The sequence below is a fragment of the Pelecanus crispus genome, chromosome 2, assembly GCF_030463565.1.
Source record: "Pelecanus crispus isolate bPelCri1 chromosome 2, bPelCri1.pri, whole genome shotgun sequence".
Lineage (NCBI taxonomy): Eukaryota > Metazoa > Chordata > Aves > Pelecaniformes > Pelecanidae > Pelecanus > Pelecanus crispus.
Genome location: NC_134644.1, coordinates 106,556,845 through 106,578,445, shown reverse-complemented (window position 1 = coordinate 106,578,445; position 21,601 = coordinate 106,556,845). Strand labels below are relative to the sequence as shown.

At 39.1% G+C, this 21,601-nt stretch overlaps 1 protein-coding gene across 1 annotated transcript in view; it reads left to right on the top strand.

Moving 5' to 3' along the window:
- LOC104036568 (dynein axonemal heavy chain 5-like) overlaps nt 1-21,601 on the top strand; it is a 175,276-nt gene that overhangs the window by 90,065 nt on the left and 63,610 nt on the right. Inside the window, exons 51-59 of the mRNA XM_075704666.1 lie at nt 3,146-3,352; nt 4,917-5,246; nt 6,587-6,793; nt 6,881-7,123; nt 7,958-8,112; nt 10,696-11,360; nt 12,575-12,855; nt 13,220-13,435; nt 16,099-16,266. Of these exons, the coding sequence (XP_075560781.1) occupies nt 3,146-3,352; nt 4,917-5,246; nt 6,587-6,793; nt 6,881-7,123; nt 7,958-8,112; nt 10,696-11,360; nt 12,575-12,855; nt 13,220-13,435; nt 16,099-16,266 (2,472 nt within the window). The remainder of the gene's footprint in view (nt 1-3,145; nt 3,353-4,916; nt 5,247-6,586; nt 6,794-6,880; nt 7,124-7,957; nt 8,113-10,695; nt 11,361-12,574; nt 12,856-13,219; nt 13,436-16,098; nt 16,267-21,601) is intronic.

Sequence of the window (21,601 nt, the reverse complement as noted above, 5' to 3'; positions counted from 1 at the left end):
TCCCTCAGCCATGTGCTTTCTGAGCCCTGACATAAAGCGAGTTGTACCAATGCCAGCAGCCATTAATACTACCTTTTCAGCTTAGCTGTTGGTGCCAACATGCATGCCGGTGTAGTGTCAATTTCTGTTCCTGGCACCAGCTGGAGAACTATTTTAGCGGAGGGAAGAGGCGGGGTCTGGGTGGTGGTCTTGATATTCTGCATGCTGGATTTTGGCCAGATACTGGCAATCTCTAGCCTTCAGCTGCCATTCCTGTCCCTAAAAATAATTGGATCTGATTCTTGGGAGTTGCTTACCCCGCGTCTATTCTATAGAGCAGAGAATGTTCCTTACACAAGGGAGCATAATGCCAGCAGATATTTGATCTCATTTAAGGTTAGGAGTGAAAGCTAACTGCCTTCACAGCTGTTCACTTCTGCTTTCACCTTCTGTAGAATTTTGCTTTACTACACCTCATGGAAAAGAAATTTCCAGATATAAGCAGCTCGTTTAATGAAAAAGTAAAGACACTTCAGGTAGTAATCTGAATTAATCTGAAGTAATCTTCAGCACTGAGTAAGGCATCAGAATATATCAAAATAAAGAGCTTATAACAGAGTGTTATTTAAGACCTTTACTCTCTGTACTTTTAATTCATTAATTGCAAAACCCCCAGAATTTAATGTGAAATTGGTATGGTAGAGTTGAAAATTGCACCCAGAACCTGACAGTTTAACTAACAAAAATAATCCCATTAAATAACTGCTTCTTTTTCAAAGATAGTTCTCATTTATGTACTATGGAATATTACTGTTACCATGTAAAGATTCTGAAATGCCGTAACGAATAAAATGCAAGTGTGTTTTTTGGATGGTTGTGTATCCATAGTTGTGGCGGGTTGACCTTGGCCGGCTGCAAGACCCCCACCCAGCCGCTGGCTCCTTCCTCCTCTTCAACAGGACACAGGTTGAGAGAAGAACAGGGAGATCACTCACCAAGTACCATCAAGGGCAAAACAGACTCAACTTGGGGAAAATTAATTTAATTTATTGTTAATTAAAAATTGAATAGGATGGTGAAAACCAAAGACAATACTAAAACCACCCTTCCCTCACCCCTCCCTTCTTTCCAGGCTCACCTTCACTCCTGACTCCCCTACCTCCTCCCACCCTGAGCAGTGCAGAGGATGGGGAATGGGGGCTGCAGTCAATCCATAGCAGCTCCTCTCTGCTGCTCCTTCCTTCTCACGCTGTTCCCTGCTCCCTCATGGGGTCCCTTCCACAGGATACAGTCCTTCACAAACTGCTCCAGCATGGGTCCTCTCCAGGGGGTACAGTCCTTCAGGAACAGACTGCTCCAATGTGGATCCCCCATGGGCTGTAGTGCCTGCCAGAAAACCTGCTCCTGCATCGGCTCTTCCACACAGGCCTCAGGTCCTGCCAGGAGCCTGCTCTGACGTGGGCTCTCCACGTACTACAGCTTCCTTCAGAGCACATCCACCTACCATGGCGTGGGGTCCTCCATGGGCTGCAGTGTGGATATCTGCTCCAACACGATCCTCCATGGGCTGCCGGGGGATAACCTGCTTCACCATGGTCTTCTCCATGGGCTGCAGTGTGGATATCTGCTCCAACACGATCCTCCATAGGCTGCTGGGGGATAACCTGCTTCACCATGGTCTTCTCCATGGGCTGCAGTGTGGATATCTGCTCCAACATGGTCCTCCATGGGCTGCAGGGCAGTCTGTCCTGGAGCACCTTCTCCCCCTCCTGCTCTCACCTTGATGCCTGCAGGGCTGTTTCTCTCACATTTTTTCTCACTTCTCTCTCTCAACTGCCAGGCCGCATTTCACCCTTCCTTACACATGCTGAGGGGCTCCAGTGGGTCTGTTGGAGCCAGCTGGAAATGCCTCTGTGTGGCACAGGGAAGCTCCATCCTCTTCTTGCAAGCACTGCCAGCACCTGAGCACCTGCGCCTGTTACATTAGTTTTGTACAAACTGTTGGAGCCCCAAGGAGAGGTCTGAGCAGTGACCTGCACCAACCCATCAGCTGTCAAGAGCACTCACCAAATATAGGACTGTTGCATGTAAATTACATGTGTAGACTGTCATTTGTGAGATGTCTGAGGAAAACGTATTTCTGAAGGGCACCTTTTCCTAAATTGAGATCATTGTATCAACATTGTATCACCAAAATTAGCAGTTTAACACTATTCATCAAAATATTTTGAGAGGGCTTAGCTGTATCTTCCTTTCTATTGTCACACAAAGTGTATGTCTCACTGGAGTTGTTCTTAGAGCACTTAATCAGCAATGATATATGATTTTTTTTCTGATGTACCAAAATGGGAACATTTCTAGTCAACCCTGTTACAAAGATAAGAATTTGAACAATATTCAACTCTGTCATCATTGCAGAACAGTTGAATCTTTAAAAAGAAATAATGTTGGAAGTCTGGAATTTTTAATACTATTTTTATGTCCCAGGACTCTTGCTAAACAAAGTATTTCTCATGCTTTATATATATGCCTTGGTGTGACTCCAGGGTTACATCTTTTTCTTTTTCTTGTAAAACCTCACTAAATATGAAAACTGGAACTTTGTTGCTTTAGGGCATCAGCAGCAGTTGTGGGCATTGTATGTATTCATAAAACCCAAGGATTCCTTTCTTCATTAAGAGAGGATAAATATCAGTAAATGCAATGTAGCTAGGTATAATTTTACACTACCATTCCTTTACACTGCTTTTGTTGTAAGATATGGTGCTGTAGTGTAAACATGAAAAAAGATTTAGTTTTTCACTTGTTCCTTGCAGACTGCTATAACGGATTGTCACTAACAGCTTGAATTTAGAAAAACTCTAACAATTGCTAATGCAAAGTTTATTTGCATCCTGAGTTGTCACGTCTACTTGCTGTAACACTTTGTGAAGTCTGTTAAAAGCTTATGAATTTTAATACTTAGAAACTTTATGCAAAACATTAACTGAGAGGTTGGAGATGGTATATTTATCTTAAATAAGCTGCTCTTTGACATTTTGAAGTTAATAGCAGGGCTGAGATTTTGCAGATGTGTGTTTTTTCCAGGGCTACTGAGCATCTGTGTCTCCTCTTGGCTGAATTCATCTGGAGTTACTGGTGCACTTAAAATTGGTTTGTCTTGCAGGATTACACAAGCAAGTATGATCCTGATGTTCACTTGACCAAATGCCTAAACTTTTCTTCTGCAACTCTGCCAAATATGTTCCAGAGGAGCATAGAAAGTTACATAGATAAAAGAATGGGCACCACATATGGTCCTCCAGCAGGGAAGAAAATGACTGTCTTTATTGATGACATCAACATGCCTGTGATTAATGAATGGGGTGATCAGGTAAAAGGAAAATGTTAACACTTGGGAATTGGTGGTCTTACCATTGCTGCTGATGGAAATGCTGATCTGTGGATTGCAAAAATAGGAAAGTTTAGGAAAAAGCTATCATATTGTGGACTAGACCAAGTACGTTGTCGTGGTTTAGCCCCAGCCAGCAACTAAGCACCACGCAGCCGCTCGTTCACTCCCCCTGCCCCGGTGGGATGGGGGAGAGAATCAGAGGAGTAAGAGTGAGAAACACTCCTGGGTTGAGATAAGAACAGTTTAATAATTGAAATAAAGTAAAATAGTAATGATAATAGTAACAATATAATAATAATAATTATAATAATAATAATAATAATATACAAATCAACTGATGCACAATGCAATTGCTCACCACCCGCCGACCAATACCTGGACAGTTCCCGAGCAGCGATCGCGGCTCCCCGGCCAACCCCCCCAGTTTCTATACTGAGCATGACGTCATGTGGTATGGAATAGCCCTTTGGTCAGTTTGCATCAACTATTTTGGCTGTGCCCCCTCCCAGTTTCTTGTGCACCTGGCAGAGCATGGGAAGCTGCAAAGTCCTTGACTAGCATAAGCAGTACTTAGCAACAACTAAACCATCAGTGTGTTATCAACATTCTTCTCCTACTAAATCCAAAACACAGCACTATGCCTGCTACTAGGAAGAAAATTAACTCTATTCCAGCCGAAACCAGGACATATGTCTACTAAGAGCAATTTCCCCAAGCCAGTTTTTGCCAAGAGTGAAAAGCTATCAGTCCCAAAAGATTAGGGTCAGTATCAAGCCACTTGGTGCAATCATTGAGGCTTTTAAGCCTTTTGTTTTGGTTACCTACAGAGCTTGCAGAATTTCCAAACTAGCTGTACTAAGAAACAATCTGGGAAAGGAAGCATGCAAATCCAAGAAGCAGTAAGAGACCCTTTCCTTCTTCCATCTGCTCTGGACATTAAAGTACAGTTATTATTAGGTGAAGTCTAACATCGCAGCTGACATCCAAGACTAGTGAGATGTCTTGAGGTATTGATAAATGAATACTTATAGACCTATACTCTGAAAATCTGACTTAAATTCAAAAAAATTACTGCTTAGAAAAAGTAATTTTCCTGCTCCCATTATAGCTCTGTAACCCTGCTCTCTCACTGCCTCTATGCAAGTGAATGTGTGGCTATACTTTGTGCTAAACTAACCATTCTTTGTCACTATCTAAGTGCCTGTGTCTATCTGAATATATAGTCTGGCTTGAAACTTTAAAGTGCTGAATTTTCTTAGATTGATATTACGGAAATCCAGTTGAATGTCTGACCTCATGTCCACAGCTACTTAGCACGTGAAGCTTACATGCAGCCAATGCACTGCATCAGAGTGCTTGATACCATGTTGCATGGCTTTATAAATTGCTGAAGTGTCCAGCAGAATACCTGAAATCAAGAAAGAGAAGAGATGTCTTTCCTTCTGTCTACTAATTTATTATACTAGAGATTTCCTCTTAATTATTTTTGAGAACCCTGAAATACTTAACTGCTCCATTTCTCTTTTTTTCTGGCACTAACTAGATCACCAATGAGATTGTAAGACAGCTGATGGAACAGAAAGGTTTCTACAATTTGGAGAAGCCAGGAGAATTCACGAATGTGGTTGACATCCAGTTTGTAGCTGCTATGATTCACCCTGGGGGAGGTCGGAACGACATCCCACAGCGCCTGAAACGCCAGTTCACCATCTACAACTGCACACTGCCTTCCAGTTCCTCTATTGACAAAATATTTCAAACAATAGCTGAAGGCTATTTCTGTGAACAACGAGGTTTCCCTGCAGAAATATGTAAACTGGCTTCAGCATTAGTATCTACAACTCGAAAGGTTTGGCAGACAACAAAAGCGAAGGTAAAATTACATCTGTTAAGAAGCCTTTGAAACATCTGTACCATGACAAAGCAACAAGACCCAGGTCTTTTGTACTGTCATGTGTGTTTGTACTTCATATTTTGAAGCTGTGACCTGTATGTATAACTCCTGGCTGATGCCTCTGTTCTGAATTTGTTGCTCTCAGCACCTAGTTAGCTGACTAAAATAATAATCATATGCAGTGCCTTATGTAGCTAATAAGAATTACATTATATAAGTATAATATAGTAAGCATAGCTGACAGGAAGATTTAGAGGTCTTCTGGTTGAGAAAATGTCAAGGGCATAAGGAACCATAAACTAAAAATTAGATAGGAATCTTCTGTAAAGATGTTTGGGATTGTGAGAAACTTTAAAGGATTCAGTGAGAAACTGAATTAAAGAAAAGAAGTCAAATTTGGTGGAGAGGGAATCAGTTCAAAACAAATCTGATATTTAGTAAATTCTAAATATTTACTTCTTCCATTTCAAACAGATTGTAAAAACATTTAACTGCAATTCCTAAGCAAATGTTGCTTTGAAATAGAAAATAAAATTTATGTGTAGACTGAAATTTGAAAAGTTAAGAGTAAAATGACAGCATAGAAATGTGTGCCAAATTTGATCTTCTAATGAAAAAAAAGTGGAGGAGAGTGGTGGAAAGATAGGGATAGGTAGGGATTTGATAAAAGATATTTTCTAGTCCAAATAAGGTTGGTCAGAATTTCCCAAACAACTCAACTATAGACACGAACTTGGCTTACACAGAGAAATAGAGAGAGTTCTAGTGAAACTATTGACCAGTATGTTCAACAGAATTAGTACTTATTACTGCTAATTAACTGCCTATAGAGAAAATGTAGCTTTTGCTAAGTTGTTGTTTTTTTCAAATCAACTTTTCTCATTTTTCTGCTCTCTTTTCTTGGCTTTTCATCATGTACTTTTCCTCATGAATTTTTCCTCCCATGTTCTTTGAAAAGAGAGTGACAGAAATCATCTGGAAGAAAAGGCAGGGGCAACACCACAGGTTAAGCAATACTGACATTTTTACTGTGGCCTTTAATGTTAAATAACTTGTCTTGGCTACCCCTCAGTCCATGTTCCTGGGACTTGAAAGATTCAAAGAAACTTGAGTGAAATCTATGTGAAATTAAACAGCTGGTCATTGCTACTGTCATTTCTTCATTTTTACCATTGCCTCTTAAATGCCAAGCATGTATTTCTGCTTTAATGCAATACTGATTTTGAAGTTTGTGAAAATTTCCATATTCATTTAATACTAGATAGATAATACTTTTATTTAGTAGTTATTTGAATATAGCTTATGACATTATTTTGTAGATGTTACCAACTCCCGCTAAATTTCATTACATCTTTAACTTACGAGACCTCAGTCGTATTTGGCAAGGAATACTTACAGTTACTTCTGAAGTCTGCCAGAGCATCAGTGTTTTGGTAGCCCTGTTCCAGCATGAATGCAGACGTGTTATTGCAGACAGGTTCATCAGCCAAAGTGATAAAGACTGGTTTGAAGATATGATGAAAAAGGTAGGCAAATAGTGTTCCAGTATTTGCCACAGAAAGAGGTCAATGAAATGTTTCATTACTAAAGCAATCCTTAATGTATTGTTGTAGGTTGCTTCTGCAGAACATAGTCAAAATCTATTTGAAGATAAATCCACAGAATTATACTTCGTGGATTTCTTGCGTGATGTCCCAGAAGCTACTGGAGATGAACCTGATGATGCAGAGTTGAAGGCTCCTAAAATTTATGAGCCTATCCCATCTCTGGATTATTTGGCTGAAAGGTTACAGATGTTAATGCAACAGTACAATGAAACCATCAGAGGATCAAAGATGGATTTAGTATTTTTCAAGGTATTAGTGCCTGTAATTATAGTAATACAGAACGTGCCAGGTCTTTTGCGCTTACTGATACATGGATCTTGTATGTTTCTATCAAATTATTTTGGAGAGAGCTCAGAATGGCTAGCCCTGTATCCAATGAACCTTACAAATAAACTCTACAAAGCTATGCTGCTGTCTCCCAGCTGCCTTCACTCTCACAAATTATTCCATCTCTTTGCAGTTCCCCATCTTTTTTTCTCCTGCCTTGCATAATGCAAAGCACAACTCATTTGTTTCTACAGTGCACATTGTGAATGTCATCTTGCATCTCTGAAAGATACTTCCTTCTCAAAGGTTTCTTGATGCACAATGCTTTCTTCAGCTTTAAGCGGGGTGGTTGGTAGATTTTTAGGGCATTTCAGATTAATTCTTGCTCTAAGATAAATACAGCAGGGGAATAAGAAATGTCTGTAGTGTACTCGTACTTTACTTTTGGCAGCCTATTTAGAGAGCCTGTAAATAGCTCAACTAAAAGGCTGGGGGAGGGTGTTAATCCACATCCCTTCTACTTTTCCTTGTGTTCCCTAAGGGACATGCCTTACCTCTGCCAAATAAAAACACTGCATATGAAATTGCTTCATATGAGCTTGATACAAGGACATTTCTCTTGGGCTAGCCCTGCTGCCCACTGAAGTCGGGGGGAAATCTCTTGTTGATTTTGATGAGTACAGGACTGAGTCTTTGGCGTAGGCCCCAGAGAAGTCATATAGCTGTTGAGAGGCAGTTGCTTGGTAATGCGCTTCTAGTTGAATATACATTATATTATTTTTACATCTTTTCATCCCTTTTTCTCTCAATAAACAGGATGCAATCATCCATTTGATTAAAATATCACGGATTATTCGTACTCCACAAGGAAATGCATTGTTGGTGGGTGTGGGTGGATCTGGAAAACAGAGTCTGACCAGACTAGCGTCATATATTGCTGGATATGAGAGCTTTCAGATTACTTTAACAAGGTAACACAATGCAGTGTACATAGCCATTTACTCGTTAATTTGCCATAGAAATTAACATCTCTTAAAGAAATGCAAACCTGTCAAACATTTTATCCCTCATTGTAAACTACATTTTCAATCAAAAGCATCTGTGCAAATGCACAGTCTATAGATGACAGATCCTATGTCTTTGCTTTGCTGCCTTTATGCTATTGACAAGAAATCTGTCTTTCCTTCTGCATTTGAGTCTGCAATGCACCTCTGTGAAATCCCATTAAAACACCATTTTGCACTAAAGGTAACATGGAATAATCTGCTGGTGTATTCTGCATACTGGGCAAATGCTGATGGCCAGGGGAAATAGTAACTTTTTCTATAGATGCTTATGTACCCAGACTGTATTATTACAACTGCTATCAATGACTTAATAGTACATCATGCTGGAATTTAGTAATTTGTAGAAATTTGAAGTGACTGGGAGTAACTACTGCGTTCCATCTGTTTCTCTTTTGACATAGGGTTTACATGGGGAAAGCACTGAGGGCCAGCTGTGTGTATTTCACTCTGCAAACTACTCAACACACTGAAAAAACTTCCTTAGAGAGATATATCAGGTCTTTGAACAATGTTATGAGGTTTCTGATGAAAGGAAAGAGAAAGAAAGACATATCACAGCCTCTTCCTGTGTCCCAGAAGCAGAAGGAAGGAACAGTGGGAACAAAAAAAGAAGGGAAAGAAAAAAGTGCAGAGTCACAGAATAGAGTCCCTAGACTTGCAAGATTCAAAATGCATTAATAAGGCAAATAAATATTTCAGTCACTTAGGAAACGTTCATTTGCTGAAGCTAACTGGAGGTGGGCTAAAAGCAGGTAGCTGAAAGTGTGTATTTAAAAAGCGGATAGTCATCTTTTGTAAATTGCCACAGGAGGCTGTGGAGGAAGACAGTATCAGCAGGTTCATAAATGGGTACCGAGAGGACAAGATGAACATACCTCTAATATTCCTAATACATTGGCTATGAATATGGAGGGGGGAAGAAAGAAATAAGCAGTGAAGAGTGGATGCTGGCTCATGTTTTCTCTCCAAGTAGCATTTCCCATTGCTGATGTTAAGAGTATTGAGCTAGATGGCCTGCTGTTTTGGTTGGATAGCAGTTGGTTAGACTCAATGATCTTAAGGGTCTTTTCCAACCTAAATTATTCTATGATTCTATGATTCTGGCTCTGTAGAGAAATTCTTATGTTCTTATCAGAATACCACAAATCACGGTAATAACTGTAGTAGCTGACACATGCAAACTGAAGAGTTAGATGGTTTTACAAGTTCTGCAGTGCTTGCATTAGGGATATTTATAGAGCAGTTGTAAGATGGAGCTGGAAAAGAACTGGGAGATATTCTGTATGGCATAAATTTCAAAATAGAGTATTGTTTTCAAATACTGAAGAATGGGACGTATGTATTGCAAGTATTACTTATGACTTTGAAGTGAGTCTTGGAAATAACTGGTTTCAAAGAAAAGAGGTTCTTAACTTCAGCTTTAATTGGCTAAGAACATAAGGGACAATATCTGCCATTATATTAACCTTAATTTATTTCATTTGATATTGCATAATCTGAAATCTGTAGTTGAATTTGCATGGACTTAATCTGAATCTTACTGGTATGTACCAGCTGAAAGAGGTGTAATGAAAAAAACAGTCCTGGTCTCTGCAGCAGAGTTAATCAGCCCAAGTTCAAGCATAATTTATGGGGCTTGATTTCAGTTAAACCAAATAACACAATAAAAACCTCAGTCTTGGTTATTCTTGTCTCTTAGTGAGTTCCTTTAGCCTGCTCTCAATATCTTCAAAAGATAATCCAGCTGTATTTATGTAGTGGTTACAGATATCAGAACATACTTGACAACTTAATCATAGAATCATAGAATCATAGAATCATAGAATCATTTAGGTTGGAAAAGACCTTTAAGATCATCCAGTCCAACCATTAACCTACACTACCAAGTCTACTCTAAGCCAATCAAGGGTAGACTAGACTAAACCATGTCCCAAAGTGCCACATCTACCCATTTTTTTAACACTTCCAGGGATGGTGACTCCACCACCTCTCTGGGCAGCCTGTTCCAATTCTTGACCACCCTTTCCGTAAAGAAATTTTTCCTAATTTCCAACCTAAACCTCCCCTGGTGCAGCTTAAGCCCATTTCCTCTTGTCCTATCACTAACTACATGGGAGAAGAGACCAACACCCACCTCACTACTAATCCAGTTGTACTAACCTTCGGTTCTAAAAAAGAGTTTACGTCCACAGACTGTAGGGAGGCAAAGCAGCATATTTACCTTAGACAAAGTATTGCTCTTACCATCTTTTTTTCCAGCATGTTATTCTGTTGATTTCACCTCCTTTCCCATGATTTATGATACTGATCATTCACTTTGGGAAAATGTTTAAGAAAAAAACACTAAAAAAATGAAACCAGGAGATACGGTTTTAATTTCTTATATAGATTTTTTCTTGCCTTAAGAAAGCTGAGCCAGATGATAGATATTTCCTAAAATGATCTGCAATTTTTGTTCTCTCTTTCTTTAATCCTTTTCTATCCCAGAACATATGCCACCAATAACCTTTTGGATGATCTGAAAATCTTGTACCGCACTGCTGGGCAAAAAGGAAAGGGCATTGTCTTTATATTCACCGACAATGAAATCAGAGATGAATCGTTTCTTGAGTACATGAACAATGTTTTGGCTTCAGGTGAAGTCTCAAACCTTTTTGCACGAGATGAAATAGGTGAAATCACACAAGACCTGATACCAGCAATGAAGAAGGAGTATCCAAGGCGTACTCCCACTGGTGAAAATCTTTATAATTACTTTCTTGCTCGAGTTCGTAATAACCTGCATGTTGTTCTTTGTTTTTCTCCTGTTGGGGAAAAATTCAGAACTCGTGCACTCAAATTTCCAGGTCTGATTTCAGGCTGTACCATGGACTGGTTCCAGCGCTGGCCTAAAGATGCTCTTGTAGCAGTTGCACAGCATTTTTTAGTTTCCTACCATATTGAGTGCACAGATGAAGTGAAACAGAGCGTTGTTAACACCATGGGAACATTTCAAGATATTGTAGCTGAAAAATGTGTTGAATACTTTGAACGATATAGGCGACGAACATTTGTGACTCCAAAATCTTACCTGTCTTTCATTGGAGGCTACAAAGCTATTTACAAAGAGAAGTTCGCCAATGTTGGAAGTTTGTCTGAACGCATGAGAACAGGTACTGTAAAATCTGTTTGATTTTTGTTTGTTTGTTTTTAAAAAGGTGAGAAGAATCTAAGTAAGAGAATGGATTTAAATTGTGAGCTCACTTTCATTTGGAAGCAGACTCATATGTTTTCAGCTGTGTTGTGTGTGATTACAAAATATGTGGAGATTTTGTTTCAATGAATTTTTTGAATGTTGCAGATTGCAGATGAGTTCTGAAAATAGTATTAGTTAGCAGTTAAAATACCTGAAACTTCTGCTTTGACATGTATGCATGTCAAGGAACTACTGAGATCCTAGTTTTCACGTTTAAACATGCTAAAACTGAGGGAAGGTACGTAAATGTTCAGATTCATTCACTCTGAAGAATCTTTTAAACAAACAGTTATGTGCCAAATGTAAAATTCCCAAAATATTGCACTGCACAAGGTCATACAAAGTAAACAATTAAACAGTTTCTGAAACTGAATGCTGTTTGAAGGTGAATGTGAACTGAAACAGTTTCTTCTCCTGCTGTTGCCAGTGCAGAACTGGGCTATGTACACATATCTCCATAAGCAGAGGAGCTTTTTTTTGAGGTTAGAAAGATTTACATGATGCATTTATGTTTAGATGCATGCATTTATATATAAGGATTTTTATTCTTGTAGCTTTTCTAGGTGATTTTCTCATCATTTGATAAAAAAGTTGGAGCATTGCATTGCTCAAGAATCTTTACTTTCTTTTACCCCCATCTCAGCTGGACGTTCATGTAGTGTTGAATTTAGAAGCTCAGCCTAGTCTCCTTGTGTCTTCACTTGCATTGCTCAGGATGCAAGGTTTCTCCTCTTTGTTTTGTACAGAGAGTACACTCTGGTACTTATGGATTTCTGAAATTGCACACAAAATTCTTAAGAGTTCCATTCACAATACTAATGCTTTTCAATATGTGTGTTTAATATTTAGTGTCCCTCTCATATATAAGAATATAAACAAGTAATCAAGTGACAGATTCTGAAGACTCTTACCCATTAAAAAAAAAAAAAAAAGAAAAGAAAAAGCTTTAAATAGCAAATAGATTATTGCTTAATTATTGCTTAATTTTGGTGTTCAACAAATGGGATCACTCAACAAATGGGGCTCCTAAATACGAATCTGAGTAACTTATTTTAAATATCCATATTGCTTCACTGAGGTTTCTCTCTCGATGGGTCTTCCTATTGCTAAAATGGAATTTGTTCAACACAGGTCTTGCAAAACTGATGGAAGCTGAGGCTTCAGTAAATCAGCTCTCCAAAGAGTTGGTGATGAAGGAGAAAGATTTGGCTTTAGCTTCAAAAAAAGCTGATGAAGTTTTATTGGAAGTAACTATGAAAGCCCAAGCTGCTGAAAAGGTAAAAATGCAGGTGCAAAAGGTAAAAGACAAGGCTCAGGCCATTGTGGATGACATTGCCATTGATAAAGCAGCAGCAGAAGAGAAGCTTGAAGCTGCAAGACCTGCACTGGAAGAAGCTGAGGCAGCCCTGCAGGTCAGAATCAAAGTTATTCTGAACATGCATGTAGTTAATGATTGTTGTTTGTAATAATATGGGTTATGCTTCTATGTGAAAAAAAAAGTATTGAAAGGACTAGCACTGACCTGTTAATCCTTGTAGAAAAAACCCTGAAAACTGAGGCAGTGGAGAGGTAAGATGGGCAGTACCTCCTCTGCGTTCAGGTAATAAAGCAGTCATTGAGTGGTACTACCTTTAAGGACTTTCTGCAGTATTGCTTCTGGGTGACCTGCAAAACTGCAGCAATTGCATTACATGTACAGTCCTCCCAAAAACCATCTTCCTCTACCGTCAAGTGATTGCTTAAATAAATGGATTATTTTCTTTTTTAATTTTTCAGACAATAAAACCTTCTGACATTGCAACTGTTCGCAAACTGGGTAAACCTCCTCACTTGATAATGCGAATTATGGATTGTGTGCTACTTTTATTCCAAAGAAAAATAGACTCAGTAACACCTGATCAAGAACGCCTATGTGTGAAGCCATCGTGGACTGAGGCTCTGAAGCTAATGAATAATTCAGGATTTCTTAGCATGTTGCTTACTTTCCAGAGGGTAAGAAGTTAATAGTGGCACTATTACTCCTATAACTATCTTTAGAGATGATTTCAAAGTGTTTTCTACCTTCAAAGGTACTTTGAAAAAGATAAGGCTTTTGTGTACCTATAGCTGTAGATACTTCATGACTGTATTCCTCTCCATTTTCATCATTCATTATTTCAGTAATCTTTCTCCTGGTTTTGACGACAGACACAATTATCCCAAGCACTAGATCAGATCTTGAGAAGCTTAGTGTTATCTTTGTTCAGGCATTTCCTGCTTCTCAGTAGGAATTTGCCTTAAAAGGACTCACTGTTGATTTTTCAAATGGCTCACCATCTCCAGTGCTACCAGGCCTGTTTGCATATAAGGCACTCTAGAACTCCATCTCCAGAATTGTTTGGTGGGGAGCTAGGAGGAAATGCAGAAGAAAATGAGCTTCCTGTCAGGAAAAATACTGAGATATTTTGGAACTTTCGGGGTTCTTTCACTAGAAAAGTAATGAAATGCAGAATGAACTGAGAACCTTAGTATCAACTGTAAGAAAAATAAAAGCAAACACAGGATTTTTATTTCTGTCAAGACAGAAACTTGTCCCGTTTACAGCAAGATTCACTGGACTGTGAACAGGAAAATTTCTCTGCAGGGAAGAGAAGAAAGATGTCACAGGTAGCTGGACCAGAAAAAGAGCCAGGCTGGACTATGGAATGGCAGAATCATGGCCCAACTTTAAAATCCAGAAAACCAAGCAGGTTTTGGCAAAACCTGGGTTTTCTGCAACGTTGCAGAACATACTCTTTCACTTGGGCACTGATTTTTTAATCTGCTTCAGCTGTGCATTTTGCTGATGCCTTTTCTGAGCTACTGGAGTGTTTTTGTTGTGCAGATGAGGCTTGAAACCATGATTCTCGCTATCCCCAGGAGCCATTTCTCCCAGTGAGCCATATTGACAAGGTACCATGTGGAAACTTGTACTGCCTCTGTAGACAGTCTGTTCCTGGGGCTGTCCATCTGGCCACTTTTCCAAGTGCTATCTTCACTAAACAGAAAGAGGAAATGAGTTTACAGATAAGGGGGACTAATTATGCACTCCTTACTCAAGCTTCTCTCTAATGAGGCTTCCAGTTTTGGCACTTATTAATAATGTATGTGTTCCTGCTGGTAGTTTGCAACACATTTAACTTTACTTGGAGGAGTCAGAACAACCTTTGTGGGACTGAGATCTTTAAGGAAGTGGTACAGATGAATGTGGTGAAGAACACTAGACTACTTCTGTCCTTGATGAGGTACTTCACATGCTGTCCTCCTGCCTCATTTCTTGTTTCTAAGACTGAGTGTATATGAGAAGAGATCTCATTGTGTCTGGAGTTCTGAGTAGCCTACACTCCTTACTTGTTTGTGAAATTTTTGTTCTTTCCTAATTTTTTTAGGCAAGGAAGATTAGTGGATGAAATAGTTCCTTGGGTTTAAAATTCATTACTTAGAAGGAAAAGCATGACATTTTTCAAGCTCTTGAACAGAAATTTAGGCCACTGCTTACTGGTCTTTGCTTCACCTTTGCCATCTTGCTAGCTCATAACTTTGGGTAGGAGAATGAAGAAGTCAAAATGTTTGTCCAGCACTACTTTACATTTTAGCAAATGCTCATAGTGAAAACATGACCATGTCTGATCTTAGGAATAATACAATGAATGTCTTTGTTATTATAGTAGGTAGGGAACAGACAAGTACAAGACAGTCCTTTCTGCTATGCAGAAAAGCAGGAAAAAGGTATATTGCTTGACACTATGAATGGAGGATGATTTTTAGATGCATTAAAAGAAAGACATTAATACATTGCCAAAAAAAAGGAAGATTCTTAATGCCTCTATTGTTAAGCAACCATTGTCACCCTGTATAAGCTCTTCTACTCTCTACATTGCTTAAGGAGATGAATTCCATTTTCTTCTGACACTTAATTATAGATTAACCACCATCATCAGATATCTGGCTTTTCACATTCTCGACAGATTGTGAAGGGGGGAAAAAATCTGAGATTAGATTAATGAAGTTAACAGCTGAAAGAAATCACTTTTATGGTTAAGGAAAAGGGTTAGCTTCAGTGAAGTCAAGTCAGTACCTTGCAGTTTCACCCTTTTCCTTCCTAAAGCTGCATGTTTGACTCCCTTAGCTGTGTTCACACTGGTGCCTGTCTGATGCCATGGTGAGCTTGTTCAGGGAACTAGCCTAGAATAAAACAAATCACTAGTTTGCTGACTTAGATTGCTGTCATATTAGCTTCCAAATTAGCTCACTGAGCATTAAAGATGGGGCAAGAACATCTGATTGAGTGGGAGAAGAAAGAAGGTACATTGCTGTAGCAGCAATAACTTAGATCAGCTTAAGTTGTCATGGAGCTACAAGTACAAGTAATGTCTGTAAATCTTATGGGTCAAATAGGGATATTAAATACAAAGTCAAGTCAATCTGTTGCAATGAAAGTAGGAGCTATTTTCACCTGAGTTCACAAAAAACAACTAATCTTCTGTCCTTTATAAGTGTGAAAGGCAACAGTATTGTTTTGTTCATTTCTTCTGTAAGAAGTGGTAGCACCATATTTTTAAAAAGAAAAATGTTTCTGTGAAGCAGACTGTATTCTAAAATCCATTAAAAAAATATTTTTCCTTTCCTTTGACTAGGACTCAATTACAGCAGAAACTGTGGAGCTTTTAGAGCCTTATTTGGATATGGAGGATTATAATCTTGAGACTGCTAAAAAAGTGTGTGGAAATGTAGCAGGTCTTTGCTCATGGACACAAGCAATGGCTTACTTCTATGGTATTAATAAAGAAGTTCTTCCTCTTAAGGTATTTCATATTACTCATTTTATTTTTCTGAGGGATGACTGTAGTTGAGTGGAAAAAATGTCACATTATTTTGGCTAAAAAAGATCATGAGATACAAGAGATTCTTGTTTCTTCACATCCAGTTGTGAAGTCAAGCACACAGAAGTTAAATGCGTCCTGGCAAATTTTTTCCCTTACACAACCACCCTGTGGTACAGGTGTCACTTATGTGAACACAATCAGTTTTCAATGAGAGCCTTAGTACACAGGTTCTTTATAGAGCCTGGCTATCTGCAAGTGGGAAATACCGATACTGTCTCTGCTCTTGGACTTCGTGCCAGGCACTATGGTTTTGAGAAAACTTCTCCTCCGTCCTACTGGCCTGGGAAGGAGCATGCTCACTGTGGTCTTGGTAGAGTGAGAGAGGAGACATGTTTCTTGGCACAGAAGTATTCTTTAATCAATTTAGCTGGAATTCAGCCCTCAGAAAACTTTGGAGTGTCAAACTGCTACATGTGAGTGTATATCTAATGCAGTAAGTAGTCACCTGGCATAGAATTCAGTTGTAACATTGAACTACAGTAGAAAGGGATCAGCTACCATTGTCTGCGCTCCTACAGATAGCTTTATTATCTTGGAAATGCTTCATTTATGAGCATATTGGAAAAAAAAGGACTTTGAATATTTATATAGTGATTTATAATCATTGCTTCTACAGGGGATTTTATGGCTCTTTTCTGAAGAAATACATTCAATTGGTTATGCTTCCACTGTACTTATGTTCAGTCTTCTATTGTATAAGCCACTGTATCAATGGTATATTCAAAACTCTTGGCTTATTATTTTAGTATAACTAGACAGATCTGATTCAAGTTCATTAAAAGCGTGATATTTTTGATTCAAGTAACTGATAGAGAAGACTATATTTCTGTGACATATAAGTAGCAATTCCCTTTTCAAATAATGGGATGTTCACTAATGAAAACAGAATTTGAAATGTGGCCATTGAGAGCTATAAAAGAGAGCAAGACCTAGAAGAAGTAGTGGCTTTATACGCACATGCAACTCTGAAAGCTGTGAAAGTGCTCTTGCAGTTTTTATTTGAGTATATATGACTTAATATTACGTATAAATGTAACTTTGTATTCAAGTATTTACATTCTTGTCAAACTGTAGCTGATAAAAAACTGAGTATGCATTTCTTGGCAAAGTGGTGCCTATTGTCAGGTATAGCAACAGTCACAAATGTTTTAAAACTGAAGATGACAGAGGGAAGAAGTGTTTAAAGTATGCAGGAGATATTGCTGGAAGCACTGGAGTGATGCTAAGAAAATAATTGAAAATAAATGTGCGATTAAACTGCGTAAAGTACTAGCACAGGCTAAATCATCCAGTGCTAAAAGCAGTTTTACTGAATGAATTAATCAAGCTGCTTTATCCTAACTGCTGTTCTAGGAGATAAACCCCCTTCAACACCTGCAAAATCCATCCAGTATATTTTTAAATTGCATCTTAACTGAGACTCAGTGCCTCATTTATCTTAAATGTGACAATTTGTGAAAACTAATTAATAGTGACTTATATTTTAGTAAATATAGTGTGCAAAAATTAACTCATTCCTAGAAATGGATACCTGCATTCTTTACATATGTGGCCTGCAGCCTAAGGGTCATTAGTTAGAATCAAACACAGAAAGTATAACCAGATGTTGCCTGCAAATACAATGCTGTGTAGTTGCTTACCAGATACTGGTCACCATGGGTGTGCTACTTTCCTATAAACCTTCAGCACAACCGTGAGCCATTCCCCTCTAGCTTGTTACCTAGTAAACAAGCCTGCTGGATTAACCTGATAGTTGTGAAACATCATCTGCTATTTATCCATTAGTTGAAGAATATAACAGCAGAATGAAGCAGCCCTGGCTTTTGCTGTGATTCTGTTAGCCTCCAATTAAAATACTGTGTATAGGGGTGTAATTTCCCTTAGAGATGTCTCCACTGATTTTGGTTAAGTTCTCCTTAGGCTGTTATGATGATCAAGGAAAGTTTGTCTACAGTTTATAAATTCTGTTTGATATTGAGGATTCTCCCTGTCAAACTCAGTTTTAAATATAAGACTTCATTGCCTTTTCTGCTTTCGCTTGTCTCTGTGCTGAACTAAAAACCATAGTAGGCAGTAAGAGGAAATCTTGCACCTGAGGAAGAGATAACAGTCAAGGAGTGTCAAAATTTGATCATCGTCCATTTAAGTAAGTTTGTCCTTGTCAAGGTGATGCCCTCTGGGCAGAAGAACAAGCATCCAAGTCCGAATTCAAGGCCCAAAATAACTGTGTAAAGAAAACATATACTCTGAGGGGTGAAGGGGAAGATTAGATCACCTAACAAAACAGATTGAAGTCAGGACATGTAACTGAATGGAAAAAATGGAGTATCTTTCAGTAGCTAGTAGAGGCTGTGAAAAGCAGATAAAAGGCATGATCTCTGTGCCTTTCAAAGGTTGTTTTGATCCCAAAGAATGGTCAGTGATAGCAAAGAAATTGAGGCCAAGATTTATGACATATTAATGTCACTCTGCATGGATCTGTTTGCGTGTGTACATATGTATATATGTATACATATGTATACATGTATAATTTTTTTAAATTGGTGAAGTGAAAACATTGGTTTTGGAATGTCTGCAAAACCTGTGTTGTGTTTGCCTGTCTTATAATGTTTCCCTAAATAATGATGGATCCAAACTTATCATGATATTGGGGCTCTGAGAAAGTTGAAAGTTGATACAAAACCAGTGGAGTGTCTATGTGAAAAATCTGCAGTAGTCTGGGACAAGAGCAGCTTGCGATTGCATTGCCATGAAGAGTTGTCAGTCAGATCCCATATGCCCAGGACAGGACTGAAGCAAAAGGCAAAGGTGGTCACCCAGCACATCCACATAGGCTCATGAACAGAGTGACAGTGTCCTAGTGCAAGAAGCCTCCTGGCCTGGTCCAGCAGTAGTGAGTGCTCAATGGACTGTAAGAACAGTGAACTTGGAAAGCTAAAATTCCCAAAACAAGAGAAATGCTAGGAAAGCTCCAAACCTTACTTACCTGTGGTGAACTATAAAGTTTCAGCTGCCTTTTTTCTTATGGGCTCTCCTAGTAACATTTCCTGAATTTACTGAGCAACAGCTGCTCTTCAGAGTGATCTGGAGTTGTTCTGGGCATTCTATTCAAGAGCAGGGACAGTGTTAAATGGTGTGAGTTTTTTTATTGGAGAAGGCATTTTTATTTAAATGCCTTCTTGGATCAGGGCCAGGTATACTCGGTGGTTTGCAAAATTGAGTTTGCAATGAATCAACGAGAAACTTATGGCTATGTCAAGACTAATAAATTAAACAGTACTAGGGAATTTTTCTAGACATTGGAAAGTGATCATCTGCACTGTTATGTTGTTAGAATGATCCCTAGTGTGAATTTGGTCTTGGCTAAGCAGCATTTTCTCAGCAACCTCTGGGCACTTTTCAGGAACTAGCTTGGTTCAAGGGCCATTTCCACAAGGCTCTCTGCATGCAGCAGTACTGTTTTAGAGGCTGGGAGGCCTTAATGTGAGCTGGTTTACACTAGTTAACCTCAGTGCCAGAGAAAGGTCCTGGGCATGTTTAATTTAACAGTATAGCTGTGGACTGTAATTACAAGTTTATTTGTCCTGGTTTTATGTGGAATTCAAAAAGGTTAAAAGGGGCAGGATCATCTCACCAACTGCTATGAAGTCCTCTCTGAGGGCATCTCGGAAGAAGGCAAAATAGCTGCTTAATAATTTAGTCTGTGACCCTTGTTGGCACAGGTACTGTCTCCATACTTGCCCCATGTAGACAGACGCAGAGAGCAGGTAGAGGCACTGGGTGGAGCAGATGTTGAGAAGATTGTCTGCGTGGTTCCCCACAATGCCAATGGCAAGAAGAGGCTGAAGCTGCTGCTCTCACACAAGCCTAGGCATGTTATAGTGTAGCCCCCTTCTCCGGAGCACAGATAAGAGATCTCATGTCTCGAATCCTCATGATTCATTCACATAAATTCCATTTATTCAGGCTTTCGCACTGCATCCAACTGGAACAAATTGTGAATCTTTGCTTTGCTGCGTGACTCAGAGGAATGAAATGAAGGGTGTGAAGCTTGTTCACATAGCAATGACACTAAAATTAGAAAGGCCACAGTGCTTCTTTGTGGTTGGGAGACACATCTCCTTCCCGCCTGTAATTGGCTGGAAATCTTTGTATGAAGCTGCTTGCGACTGTAATAGCCTTCTTGTGCAGAAGATTCTCCTTGGCAGCAGAACTTGCCTGCTGCTCTCATGGCAAAGCTTTGCACAGGAAGTTGCCAGCCAACCTGCCAGTGATATCAATACAAAAGCAGTGTTTGTACCCAAGTAATTTTAGAAAAATGGAGTTCGAAGGAAAGACAGGGAGAGAGCAAATAGTGATGATTTTGTAGGGTATCTGAAACAAGTATTGTTTCTGCCTTTGGGAATCACATAGATTGGGCATCCTGGTATGTTAGCAGTCATTCTTGTGCAACCAACCATTATTCATCACATATGATTAAGCAGCCTACAAATCAAACTAATACCAAAATGTATTTCTACTTTGTTATGATTACCCTAAAATTGGCTGAAAACCTTGGTTAAATTGTCTGTAAAGTAATTTCTTATTATAAGTCATCTTCTAGAGATCCTGTAAAGTCTTGTGTAAATGATTTTGGTGTTTTCTTCATGTTAGAGTACAATATATTTTTTCTTTGTACTCATCTGAAATGTTTTTTTGTTGTCCCTACATTTTCAAAGCTGGTAGCCTTTTAAGAGCTTTTAAGAACTGGGAAGTTTGTTTTGTCAGTCTTTTGCACCTTTCTGGGTAGTTTATTGCTGCATGGAGGTCTGTTTTTCATATTTACAAAGCATCATTGCTCATCTGTATTAGGAATTCACATGGTCATGCTTTTCCATCTGTATTGGGAATTCACATGGCCATTCTTTTCCATGGAGGTTCACATCCTGCTGTGATAAATGTCAAGGTGAAATACGAATCCACACAGCCAGGTATAAGTTCTCTGTTTTTCCAGCTGTTCTGCCTAGGCTCTTCTTCCCAACTCTCCAAGAATTTTTTTCCCTGTGTAACCTCACTATTTGTCAGCTGGAGGTGAAACAATATGCCGTAACTTTGTTTTACTCCCATTTCTAGCCCTCACAGAGTTTAAGGATAAGAGGATGCTCTGCACTGGGGAGGGGCGGATGAGAGTGATGTAGGAGAGAGAGGGCTGGTGCAGGGCTGTTTCTGGATCTCAGTAAGAAAGGCCCAACAGATGGCTTAATAAGGTAACTGC